Source organism: Miscanthus floridulus, chromosome 3 (assembly GCF_019320115.1).
Source record: "Miscanthus floridulus cultivar M001 chromosome 3, ASM1932011v1, whole genome shotgun sequence".
In the NCBI taxonomy this organism is placed as follows: Eukaryota; Viridiplantae; Streptophyta; class Magnoliopsida; order Poales; family Poaceae; genus Miscanthus; species Miscanthus floridulus.
In genome coordinates this window covers 57,243,468-57,257,196 of record NC_089582.1, presented here as the reverse complement: position 1 = coordinate 57,257,196, position 13,729 = coordinate 57,243,468, and the positions used below count along the sequence as shown (strand labels likewise).

Here is a 13,729-nt window from a genome sequence, read left to right as displayed (position 1 = left end):
ATTTTTGAGTGTCACATCGGATGTGTCGGAAGGATGTTGGGACGGATTTTTGGATACTAATAAAAAAATAAATTACAGAACCCATCAAGAAACTGCGAGACGAATCGAATAATACTAATTAAGCGGTCATTAGCACATGTGGGGTTACTGTAGCACTTAAGGCTTTTCATAAACTAATTAGGTTTAAAAGATTCGTCTCGTGATTTTGCCGAGAACTGTGCAATTAGTTTTTTTTCGTCTACATTTAGTACTCTATACATATGTCCAAACATGCTCTTTTGTTGTAGAAGGTAAAATTTTTTGGAAACTAAAAAGGGCCTGAGATGCTTGAAATCACTGGATGGGCATCCATCCATGTCATGGTTCCCTTGAGGTGAGACGCATCCATCTCTCGCTCCTTTTGCTTGTTTCTGTTCTCCGGATTGACCTCGATGTGTCGTTTGAGTCCTTGATTGATGATGTGCCTTGGGCACCTGTGATTTTTGACGCGGCAAAACTTTTGGCAGCGCTTTTCATCCCAAAATTACCTCCCATAATCCCATTTGTTCAGTTCAACGCTAGTAGTTGGCGCGGCCCTTTCCCTGGCCGTCTTTTCTTTTTCTTTTCGGCCCCCCTTTTTTCTGCGCCCACCGACACTCCTCTCCTCCTGCCCCAATTTTTCTTTAAAAATCCCCCCCGCTCGCTAATCCCCTCCCCTCTCACCGACGCTGCCGCCCGCCGCTGGCACGCATTCCTGCTCTCCTCTCCTCTCCTCTCCTCTTCTTCGTCGGCGCGGCGCGGCGCGGCGCCCGGTGAGAATCACTCGGATGGAGATCTGCTGCTAGAGTGAGAGGAGCTACCGGTCAGTATCCTGCGCCTTCGTCGGCGGCGGAGGAGGGGAGGAAGCGATGGAGGCGAGCGCCGGGCTGGTGGCCGGCTCCTACAACCGCAACGAGCTCGTCGTCATCCGCCGCGACGGCGATCCCGGGGTACGCGCTAGCTTCAATTCCCGGCTGGCTTGCGAGAGGAGCGAGCGTTACGGTGCTGATTTTTTTGGTTTCTATATGTGCGTGCAGCCGAAGCCGCTGCGGGAGCAGAACGGGCAGGGGTGCCAGATTTGCGGCGACGACGTCGGGCTTGCCCCCGGCGGGGATCCCTTCGTGGCGTGCAACGAGTGCGCCTTCCCCGTCTGCCGGGACTGCTACGAGTACGAGCGCCGGGAGGGCACGCAGAACTGCCCCCAGTGCAAGACCCGATACAAGCGCCTCAAGGGTGGGTGTCCCCAACTCCATCCACCGAAATGCAGCTCCACCCTGGCGCCGATGAATTACTCGGGGCGCGGCTTTCGATGATTCTTCTCTAGTCTCAATTGCTCACTCAACTCGTCCGATGTGCGGTGCGGGACTTTGTTTGCAGGCTACCAGCGTGTGACCGGTGACTGAGGAGGAGGACGGCGTCGATGACATTGACAACGAGTTCAACTGGAACGGCCATGACTCGCAGTCTGTGGCCGAGTCCATGCTCTACGGCCACATGAGCTACGGCCGTGGAGGTGACCCTAATGGCGTGCCACAGCCTTTCCAGCTTAACCCCAATGTTCCACTCCTCACCAACGGGCAGATGGTACTAGTACTGCAGAATCCAAGTATCACTGTTCCCTTGCCACCTCCGTATGTGGGGTTACTGGTGTAGCAATGGCTCAATTGCTTGTTTCTGGTGCGATTGCAGGTCGATGACATCCCACCGGAGCAGCACGCACTGGTGCCTTCTTTCATGGGTGGTGGGGGAAAGAGGATCCATCCGCTTCCTTATGCGGATCCCAGCTTACCTGGTGTGTATTTGGATGATCATCAGCCAAAACTTAGTTGTGGTCATGGTGCCCTGAATTTAATTGATTAACGGTTGTTGTGTTCCAGTGCAACCCAGGTCTATGGACCCATCCAAGGATCTTGCTGCATATGGATATGGTAGTGTTGCTTGGAAGGAGCGGATGGAGAGTTGGAAGCAGAGGCAGGAGAGGACGCACCAGACGAGGAATGACGGTGGTGGTGATGACGGTGACGATGCTGATCTACCACTGTATGACCCTCAAAACGTGTTTGGTCCCTGTTAGTTTTATGTATCTTTAATGTTTTATGCTATTTGGTTGCATGTATTCATCCAATTAATTTCTAAAATAGTCCATGCTCTGTTCAGGATACCATTTATTTCCCTTTGTCATAATTATCACTCGCAAAAAAAAAAGTAACGCTTCCAACTTTCTTAGTAAAACGAAAGAAACTGGTGGATTCATATTTTTTTTAATTTTGCCTTTGTTTGCATGATTGAAGGATGGCAGTGCACGATAGGCCAGTATAGTATGTGCTCTATAAAATTTAACGTGTTTGCCTGCATGTATCTTTACTACACGTCACCTTCCATTTGATATTTCCAGAAGCAGATCTTTTCTCCTCTCTTGCTACATGCTACTAGACCCAAGTATTAACTTTTAGCTGATTTTTTCTTTCTTTACCAGAATGGATGAAGCAAGACAACCGCTGTCCAGGAAAATTCCGATTCCATCGAGCCAGATCAATCCATATAGGATGATTATCATTATTCGGCTTGTGGTTTTGGGGTTCTTCTTCCACTACCGAGTGATGCATCCGGTGCATGATGCATTTGCTTTGTGGCTCATATCGGTTATCTGTGAAATCTGGTTTGCCATGTCTTGGATTCTTGATCAATTCCCAAAGTGGTTCCCTATTGAGAGAGAGACTTACCTAGACCGGCTGTCACTGAGGTTAGTTGCTGTTGCCACCTGCTAATATTTGCCTTCTCTTCCTGTTGTTTTGTGACTAATTGCTTGTCTGGATAGGTTCGACAAGGAAGGCCAGCCATCTCAACTTGCTCCAATTGATTTTTTTGTCAGTACAGTTGATCCCTTGAAGGAACCTCCTTTGGTCACAGCAAATACTGTTCTGTCTATCCTTTCGGTGGATTATCCAGTTGATAAGGTTTCTTGCTATGTTTCTGATGATGGTGCCGCAATGCTAACGTTTGAAGCATTATCTGAAACATCTGAATTTGCAAAGAAATGGGTTCCTTTCTGCAAAAGGTACAATATTGAACCTCGCGCTCCAGAGTGGTACTTCCAACAGAAGATAGACTACTTGAAAGACAAGGTGGCAGCAAGTTTTGTTAGGGAGAGGAGAGCAATGAAGGTGCCTTATTTGTCCTTTTCTTAATGTGTTGTCTGCTATCCTGTTTGTTAAGAGTATGATAATTAAACGAAGTTTGGATTATTTTCAGAGGGAGTATGAGGAATTCAAGGTCAGAATCAATGCCTTGGTTGCTAAAGCACAGAAAGTTCCTGAAGAAGGATGGACAATGCAAGATGGAACCCCCTGGCCTGGAAACAATGTTCGTGATCATCCTGGAATGATTCAGGTAAGCCTTATGGTTTGTTGCTACGTAGTACTTATTGTGGCATGCTTCAAGCATCTATTTATTTTCCTGTCTCTTATCACCAAGACAAGAGAAGTTAATTCTTCTGTACAAATAGGTCTTCCTTGGCCAAAGTGGAGGTCTTGACTGTGAGGGAAATGAACTGCCACGATTGGTTTATGTTTCAAGAGAGAAACGACCAGGCTATGACCATCATAAGAAAGCTGGTGCTATGAATGCATTGGTAATTGTTACATCTTTGAATCATTTGTTTCTGTCTTCTATAACCTATGGGATACAATGGGTTTTTAATTACTTTTGTTTGTCTGTATCACAGGTCCGAGTCTCTGCTGTACTAACAAATGCTCCATATTTGTTAAACTTGGATTGTGATCACTACATCAACAACACCAAGGCTATAAAGGAAGCAATGTGTTTTATGATGGACCCTTTACTAGGAAAGAAAGTTTGCTATGTACAGTTCCCTCAAAGATTTGATGGGATTGATCGCCATGACCGATATGCTAACAGGAATGTTGTCTTTTTCGATGTAAGATTTGGCATTCATATTTCTGAGATGTTCTGTTGTCTACACATTTCTGAGATACATATTTTCCTTTATGAATGTTTTACTAACATTTGTGTTGTGCAGATCAACATGAAAGGTTTGGATGGTATTCAGGGTCCGATTTATGTCGGTACTGGATGTGTGTTTAGAAGGCAGGCATTGTATGGTTATGATGCCCCCAAAACAAAGAAGCCACCATCAAGGACTTGCAACTGCTGGCCGAAGTGGTGCTTTTGCTGTTGCTGCTTTGGTAATAGGAAGCACAAGAAGAAGACTACCAAACCAAAAACGGAGAAGAAAAAAATATTATTTTTCAAGAAAGAAGAAAATCAATCCCCTGCATATGCTCTTGGTGAAATTGATGAAGCTGCTCCAGGTAACTGTGAGCTTTCAAAGAAGCACTTGAGTTATTCTTGAAACTTCTCCATTGTTTTTTTTGAGGGGAATACAGTAGGGGAAACCCCTGAAACTTCTTCATTGTGATCTCTATCTATGCTGTTCCCTGTAGGAGCTGAGAATGAAAAAGCTGGTATTGTAAATCAACAAAAATTAGAAAAGAAATTTGGTCAGTCTTCTGTCTTTGTTACATCCACACTTCTCGAGAATGGTGGAACCTTGAAGAGTGCAAGTCCTGCTTCTCTTTTGAAAGAAGCTATACATGTCATTAGTTGTGGTTATGAAGACAAGACAGACTGGGGAAAAGAGGTAAAGTCTAGAGCTTGTGGTTATTGGTTGATGAGTCAAAACATATACTACATAGTTAATCATATGATATTTTTCTTTTCAGATTGGCTGGATCTATGGATCAGTTACAGAAGATATTCTAACTGGTTTCAAAATGCATTGTCATGGTTGGCGGTCAATTTACTGCATACCTAAACGGGTTGCATTCAAAGGTTCTGCACCTCTGAATCTTTCCTGATCGTCTTCACCAGGTGCTTCGTTGGGCTCTTGGGTCTATTGAAATCTTCTTCAGCAATCATTGCCCTCTTTGGTATGGGTATGGTGGTGGCCTGAAATTTCTGGAAAGATTTTCCTACATCAACTCCATCGTGTATCCTTGGACATCTATTCCCCTCTTGGCTTACTGTACATTGCCTGCCATCTGTTTATTGACAGGGAAATTTATCACTCCAGAGGTAAATAAAAGCTTATTCAATTATAGTTTTGTATGCTTGTGGAATGCCTGGATCTTATGTTCACTGTTTCATCTGCTGCAGTTGAATAATGTTGCCAGCCTGTGGTTCATGTCACTCTTTATTTGCATTTTTGCTACAAGCATCCTAGAAATGAGATGGAGTGGTGTTGGAATTGATGATTGGTGGAGAAATGAGCAGTTCTGGGTCATTGGAGGTGTGTCCTCGCACCTCTTTGCTGTGTTCCAGGGACTTCTCAAGGTCATAGCTGGTGTTGATACAAGCTTCACTGTGACATCAAAGGGTGGAGATGATGAGGAGTTCTCAGAGCTGTATACATTCAAATGGACTACCTTATTGATACCTCCTACCACTTTGCTCCTATTGAACTTCATTGGTGTGGTCGCTGGCGTTTCCAATGCAATCAATAATGGATATGAGTCATGGGGGCCCCTCTTTGGGAAGCTCTTCTTTGCATTTTGGGTGATTGTCCATCTGTATCCCTTCCTCAAAGGTTTGGTTGGAAGGCAAAACAGGACACCAACAATTGTCATCGTCTGGTCCATTCTGCTGGCTTCAATCTTCTCACTCCTTTGGGTTCGGATCGATCCTTTCCTTGCAAAGGATGATGGTCCACTTCTTGAGGAGTGTGGTTTGGATTGCAACTAGGATGTCAGCACATCAGCTCCCCCAATCCGCGTATGCTTGAAGAAGTATTTTTGCCGTTGTTTGTCCCCATATTTACAATGTCCCCTTTGTAGATAAGAGACATGAAATGTCTCGCATTTCTTTTGATCCATGGTGGCACCTCCACCTAATATCTGAGATATACTGGGGGAAATGGAGGCTGCGGCAATCCTTGTGCAGTTGGGCCGTGGAATACAGCATATGGTGTTTGATTGTGCAGCATTCTTTATTACTTGGGCGCAAAACTGATCGGGCGAGCCGAACAGCAAGGTGTTTTGATTCTGTACTGCTCCCGTGTACAAACTTGGTTCTCAATAAAGGCAGGCAGGAATATGCATCTGCCAGTGGAACAGAGCAACCTGCACAGTATTTATGTAGCGAATTATGTATGCCTGCTCATTGGAAGGGCTTGTTCATTACATGTTCGTCTATACTAGAAAGACAGTATTAGTATTAATCTATAGTTAATTAAAGTATTTAAAGGTGCCTGTTTTTTGTCGTGTACTGTAATCGTCGGAGTTGGTTTTGTGAAATTTTTCATAGAAAGGTTGAATGTGATGGATACAGAAAATATAATGCCATGCTATATGGTTATCGAACGATATAATATCTTTTTATGGTTCTATATGTGTATTGAATAACTCCAGCAAGGCCCCTCTTTGGGTCTCATTTTTTTAATCCTACATTTTAGGATCGGGGAGCAACAATCTTGCGCCATGTCTGTACTCATGTCCTTAAATGTTGGAGACTCTCCGATCTCTTTATTCAAATATAGTCCCATGAGAGCATCTTCGGTATTTCTTCTGTAGAACTGTGGAACATAATGATGTCATTGGGAAGTTCTTCAATAAAAATCATATTGGAAACATAATATTGTCATATTGCTTCGGCAGTTCTCCAATAAAACTGAACAAAAAAACTGTCATATTCGGAACAACTATACATGTGTTTTTCTTTTTGATCCAATAGTTTTCCAATCTCTCTCCTTTTTTTCTTTTATGGTCAATGATATTTACCACATCTCCCCTCGAATAAAGGGGAGTTGTATCTCCCTCAATACCATGAGGACCACCACAACTATCATTTTTTTAAAACAAATGTTAACTATTATTTTTCAGCCATCTTTTCTTCTACATTTCTGTGGAACCCATTTTCCATATGGGTATTATGAGAGATATATTGGGTACTGCTGCTAGCAACTCCCCAAATATTCATAAAAATAATTGAACTATACCAATACATATGTATCGGAGATAAATTATTGAGGAATTACTGGAGATGCTCTAAGTAAGTAGGAGTGCAAACAGTCGGATATACATATAACTATAGATTCGAATAAAGATTATGGTCAACTATGTTGGATAAGATGCTAATGGATGCAATATTTCTTGGATTTAGATTCGAATATAGATAATGGTCAACTATGGCCCTGTTCGGTTTACCCCATATTCGGCTTGTTCGGTTTGTTTTTTCAGCCGGAACGATGTTTTTCTCTCACAACAATTCAACCAGAACAATGTTTTCAGCCAAGTTTCAGACTAACGAACGAGGCCTATGTTGGATAAGTTGCCGATGGCTATTGACATCATGTATATCGATTTGAGTATTTGATACAGATATGGTATCAGGTATTGAATATACGGATTTGAGTATTTGGATATAGATATGGTATCAGGTATGGAATATACGGATTTGAGTATTTAGATATGGATATGGTATCGGGTATTGAATATCCGAACTCGAACGATGGATCTGAACTCCAAATGGTTTCGAACTTGGAAAAAATGAAACAGGGGCGTCAGCTTTAAGCAAAGCACAGCAAGAAACGGGAAGAAGGCACAGCAAGAAAGCACGTGATGTGGTGTCCACAATTGAACCTAGTGAAACATAACTACATAATAAGGCCACAATTTAACTCAGCGCTAAGCAAAGCACAGCAAGAAAGCACGTCAGCTTTCCTAGCGCCATCATCACCAATGCCGCCCTTGACCGGGCCACCGCCGCGTCCTTGACGTGGAAAAAGTCGCACGCTCAATCAACAAGTCATTCTTTCTAGCACATAAATAATTTTCACGACAAGAAGCGTGTGTGCGCGAGCCGGAAGAAGCCGGATGGAAATGGGACGGAAATGGTAACGAGCCGGGCGCGTGCGGTCGTCCTGCTGTTACCGTCGGGGCGCACGCCATCCAGCTCACGCTTACCCTTTCCTCCTGTCCTGTCCAATCCTCGCGTGCAATCCCCACGACCAGGGCACGCTATATCCTAGTTGCTCTTCGTCGTCTTCGCCTAACTGTTATATTGCCGCCGGCGCCGCCAAGTCCTCCTCCTTCGGGTGTGCCGCAGTTCGTTGCCCGATTCCCAGCCGCCGATCTCTCGATCTTCTCCACCTTCGTTCGTCCGTACAGGTGCTCGACTTCATCCTTTGACCTGTTTTTGTTTATATCGTGAGAGTATTTTATTTCAGTTCATGGGAGTTGGTCCTTCAATTATTTATTATGTATGTATGACGGATGAAATTTGGTTCCTCAATTCAATTCCCCACAGGAACGGTTGAGCACGAACGAGCAGCCACTCCCGAACCCCGATCGCGATTACTTGCCGCGGCACCAGTACTCCAGCCGGCAGCCACCATGAGCAGCGGGAAGCGATCCTTCTTCGCGCCCAAGAAGAAGGCCGCGAACCCGTTCGATTCCGACTCCGACGACAACAAGCCGCAGCAGCGGCAGCCGGCGCGGGCCTCCTCCGTGCCTCCCCCCGACGAACAGCAGGGGCGGGGCTCCTCTCTCTTCGGCGGCGCCGGCGGCGACAGGGCCGGGCTCTTCGCTTCCTCCTCGACCAACCATCACTACCGGAACGACTTCCGCGACGCCGGCGGCCTGGAGGGCCAGTCCGTGCAGGAGCTGGAGGGGTACGCGGCGTACAAGGCCGAGGAGACCACGCGCCGCGCGCAGGGGTGCGTCAGGATCGCCGAGGAGATGCGGGACACCGCGTCCAAGACGCTCGTCACTGTCCACCAGCAGGGGCAGCAGATCCACCGCACGCACATGATGGCCGTCGACATCGACCAGGATCTCTCCAGGGTAACGACAGCCTTTTTCGAATTTCTTCTGTTCATTTGCGGTGCGGCGTTAGTTTATGAGCCTAGTTCTGTTCGCCTCAAGAGGGGGTAGTGACTGTTCTTCCAAATCCAGTCAGTTTCAGAAACCCTGAAATCCAACAAGAGGGGGTGCTAATTGACTAATTTACAGAGGGAAATCTAAACCTGCAATCGCCAACATTTTTGCAAGTTCATGCTGCTCCATTTGCACATGGCTAACCAGGATGACAAGAATCTTATACTAATGAGTAATGAGCCTAATTCTGCTCAAGTAGGGGATAATCGCACAGCACTCCCAATTTCAATTTTCAAACCAGAATTGGACAGTCCCTGAAATCCTGAAATTTGCTGGGATTCCGACTAATAACTTTAGAAGTAGTTTCTATAGGGGAGAGGGGGTTAAAACCTGGAAGTACGAACAATGACATGTTCTATGGACTGTAAGTTTGTAACTGCCAAGTATGGATGCTCCTTTGCACATTGCCGACATGTACTAGACAGGAGCTGAATTAATGATCTTTTTTTACACATTTTTTCAGAGCGAGAAGCTATTGGGTGATCTGGGGGGCCTATTTTCCAAAAAGTGGAAGCCAAAGAAAAATGGCGCAATCAGGGGTCCTATGTTAACTAGAGGTAATTACCTTAAACTGGACTGCATGATGCCTAAAGAAACTTGTACCGCTTGGTATTGGTTATGGTGCTGTCCGAGTGTCCGTGACTGAAAGGATGCAATGATGGATGCAGATGATTCCTTCATAAGGAAGGGCAGTCATTTGGAGCAAAGGCAGAAGCTAGGGCTGGCAGATCATCCACCTCGATCAAATGCACGCCAATTCCGTTCTGAACCCTCTTCAGCACTTGAGAAAGTTGAGGTACTGTTGACACTTGTGAAGCTAATGCATCTCCCACACGTGATGAAATTTTGATGCTTCTGATGTCCTACATGTGCACTCCATAATAATCATCCGGTTGTTTCTTTTGTAGATGGAGAAGGCAAAGCAGGATGATGCTCTGTCTGATCTAAGCGACATACTGACCGAGCTGAAAGGGATGGCCGTTGACATGGGCTCTGAGATAGAGAGGTAATGTCACATTTCGCTATCTTTTAGACTGATTTGTGGTCAGTAATTCATTTATTTTTCTTCCTGTTGTATAGTCAATTTGTAAGCATGGGATTACATGATTTTTAATGTATAACCAGTATATGTTTCTTCCACTTTGTCTTCGACTCTTTTTATTATATATTATATTAATATAAAAACAGTGAAGAATAAAGTATCTACGACTTCCAAAAAGAAATTACTACCTGACAGTTTGAATGCTGATGGCAATTTCGTTAGTTATTAAATTATTAATTTGGAGTATTGTTGGCTTGTTGCTTCAAGCTGTAGCCTTTATGCAAATATTAGCTTTGAGTATGACATGTCCTCTTTATGTTTATTGGATTCATTCAGCCAAACAAAATCAATGGGCGATGCAGAGAAGGATTATGACGAACTGAACTTCAGGGTCAAGGGAGCAAACACTCGAGCTCGCCGTCTTCTTGGGAGATAGAAAAAACATATATTCTTGTCTCCTAGATATATCACATTAACTGTATGGGGCATCAAATTCTGATGATTTTGTGCATCAGATTTTGATCAGCATTGTTACTGTGGACATGTCGGCGTGTATGGTATTAGACACATATTTTATACGTTTGCTTCTTTTTTCTGATTTTTTAGCATTGCACGAACTTAGGATTTCAACGGTTTTACTTGGAAACCTTGTCTGATTAGAAACTTCTTTGCGGGTAAATAATGCTGATTCATAGTGATTTGTGGCCGTATACTTTCCACGCCATCATCAAGTAGAAACTTCAAACTTTGCCAGCGATTTACCAATGTAGACAGCATATGTAGTAATTATATATCCTTTAATTTTAAAGCCATTAAGGCAACACTTCTGTTTGATCATAAGGTAATAGATATTTCTAGATTGACGTTAACTTATTCCAGTTGATCTGAAATTTTAACAATCTTATAAATCATTATTCATATATAGGCAACATCTGAAGATATGTTGGGGCAATTAATAAAAAATACAAGTCTTACTTTTCCCCAAACTTTATATCTTCTATCAATAAGGTCAATGAAAAAAATCTAATCAATTAATTAGAAGTGCTGACATGGTAAACTTTTGTGTAGACAAAAAAAACGGAAGCAACAGATAAATGAAAACCAGCACCAGAAATTCACATACGGTTTTGTAAGCAAACAATTTGCTAATACAAGAATTGAGGTTGTTGCCACATAAAAACAGTATATATGTTGCTCCAAAAGATTGACTTCTATAAACGGGCATGCAAAGTTAGCTGTTGCAACGAATTTACACATACTGATACTGCTCGCAACTTCAGTAGAGTGATCACAGTTCCAAACTAACTTCAGTAAGAGTATGTCAAAAACTGCAAAGCAACAAATTAAAGGCTACGATAAGGCAATCTTCTGAATGCGCGTCGAATCTTCATTCAGCATCTGCATAAGTGCTGTCAAAGGGATCATCCATCCACAAATCGTGTGTGCGTTTCTTGTACATGGGTGAAATCAAACAAGAACCACTTATGAATTCAAATTGAGCACTTGAGAAGCTCTGTTATCCAGTTGAAGCCGTCTGTGTTGATTAGCCATCCACTTATCATTGTGGCTGTTCTCAGATCCAAATACCATTTTCTTTAGGACTTTTGCATTCAAAACAAAGAACTTGGCAAAGTCAACATCAGGTCTCATGCCCTGATAATATATCATGACCACTTGTCTAAGATGCGACTCCACGCATTCAATTGGATCCAGTGGATTATAGCTCCGCTTATTTTCCTACTCTTCTGTAGGTTAGACTGGATAAAAAAGAACGAAAACAATATGAAAGCAGTTATGTCTCAATTGTTCATATTGGCACATGAAGCAAGCAAAGACAAATACTCACCACGATATACAGCTTCTGTAAGCAGGGGAAACACTTGAGGAGGTCAACAACTGAGTCCAGATTAGGCCCCAAAGTGTGAAGGGCCAAAACCTTTACAGTACGCATCGATGTTGTCAAACTTTGGGCAATCATTTTCTGGACAAGAATCAGGAGACATCACAATTAGTCACTAGCAAATATAAATCCAGAATACAAGATGCAAGAATTGAAGGCTGCTGCTACCTGAAAAACAGTGGTTCCAATATGGAGTTTAGTGATGCCGTCCTACAGCACGCTCAATATCTCTAATTTTGGCGCCCGCGCAACCCGTATTGTTAACGGACCACGGATCGGGTAAAGTGGTAACAATCTTTCAAGGCAAGGGGCATCTTCTACAATAAGATCTTGGAGTTTGATATGATTTTTTGAAGGGCGGGCCTGGTGTAAGCGGTAGAGTCTTACCGCCTGTGACCGGAAGGTCCCGGGTTCGAGTCGCGGTCTCCTCGCATTGCACAGGCGAGGGTAAGGCTTGCCACTAACACCCTTCCCCAGACCCCGCATCTGCAGTGGGTACGCCCTTAGTTTGATACGATTTTCTACTATCCTATAGCAAGAAACACGAATGCTAATGCTCCTTAGAGTGGGCGAGTTAATGCGGAGGCAACCAACGCCGACATTCCCCTCCAGCAAGAGGCTCTCAAGAACAGGGCAACCACAGAGCAAGCTGTGAAGAGCATCTTCCAACACGAAGACGCAACACAGGGAGAGCTGCTTGAGGCAGGGAAACTTGAGCAGTGGCACCATCTCTCTGGGAAAGTCGCAGTAGTCGAAGCTGGCTACGCAGAGGGTGGGTGCGAAGCGGAACACGGACGGCGGTAGTGGGTAGGGCAGCTGCGGGTTCTCGATCTCGTAGCGAAACTCGATCTCCCGGAGGCCGGTGAGGGCCCGGGAGCGCAACCAGCCGTCGATCCTGGCGTAGCGGTCGCGGAGGCGGATGCCGGGGAGGGCGAAGCGGCGGGCGGGGCCCGGGTGGTCGGAGAGGATCTTGGAGACGAAGGCGACTCGCTTCCGGTCCTGGCCGGTGAGGTCGCTGCCGGCACCTAGGTTGAGAGGCGCGGCGCGCTAGAGAGGACGCCACCGGCGGGAGACGGCCTGCGTGCGGGCGCCGTCCTTGGTGGGGAGGAGGGAGATGACTGTGCCCAGAACCTCATCGGGGAGCCGGCTGATGAGGTCTAGGCTGCTTTCGCCCACGCCGTTGCCACTCCCCATTGGTTCTTGGCCCTCGATTAGATCGGCTTTGCGCTTTTTGGCGGTGGCCGCAGCCTCCATGGGCGGCGGCTGGCTAGGGGGAGGGTTTGGGTGAGAGGATTGGGGAACGGGAGGAGGCAGATCGGCGCTGACGATGTGGAGGAGGGCCGGCGCTGGCGCGTGCTGCTGGCGGGGATTGGCGCGTGCTCTCGGAAGGAGTCGCGCACGAGTGGAACACGAAAGGGAGAAATGGGCGGAAAGAAATAAATAAATTAAGAACTTACAGCAATGGAGTCGCGCACGAGTGGAACACGGAAGGGATCTGCTGCAGCATATATGTCTCGAAAAAAAAAAGTATCGGTGATCATCAACATTATACTGTTGGGATAAATCTCAATCTTGTCTCCGTCTCTATCTTCTCTATGTCTACCCTATAATACATCACTTCAAATTATCCTACAGCCATCAAATAAATCACACCTCTATAGTCACGACATAAACTACGTCTACCCCACAAAAAGCACACAGAAAAAGATAACATTAAAAACGTGCGCACCAAATTAACTCTCACTCATTCTCTCTTTACTCAACCACATCCGACGGCCGATATTCTTTAGATCTCCCACCCCGATCTTCCCACTTCAC

At 45.1% G+C, this 13,729-nt stretch overlaps 1 protein-coding gene and 2 pseudogenes across 1 annotated transcript; 2 read left to right on the top strand and 1 right to left on the bottom strand.

Moving 5' to 3' along the window:
- Nucleotides 1–691: 691 nt before the first annotated feature.
- Nucleotides 692–6,284, top strand: LOC136541693 (probable cellulose synthase A catalytic subunit 3 [UDP-forming]; annotated as a pseudogene).
- A 1,630-nt stretch (nt 6,285–7,914) lies between these two features.
- On the top strand, nt 7,915–10,760 carry LOC136545797 (SNAP25 homologous protein SNAP32-like). Its single transcript, XM_066537771.1, has 6 exons — nt 7,915–8,201; nt 8,341–8,876; nt 9,433–9,526; nt 9,638–9,765; nt 9,878–9,975; nt 10,348–10,760. Exons 2-6 carry the CDS (start codon nt 8,427–8,429, stop codon nt 10,445–10,447), a joined length of 870 nt encoding a protein of 289 aa, XP_066393868.1. The 5' UTR covers nt 7,915–8,201; nt 8,341–8,426; the 3' UTR covers nt 10,448–10,760.
- Nucleotides 10,761–10,975: 215 nt separating this feature from the next.
- LOC136545796 (putative FBD-associated F-box protein At5g50270) lies at nt 10,976–13,478 on the bottom strand (annotated as a pseudogene).
- Nucleotides 13,479–13,729: the final 251 nt, after the last annotated feature.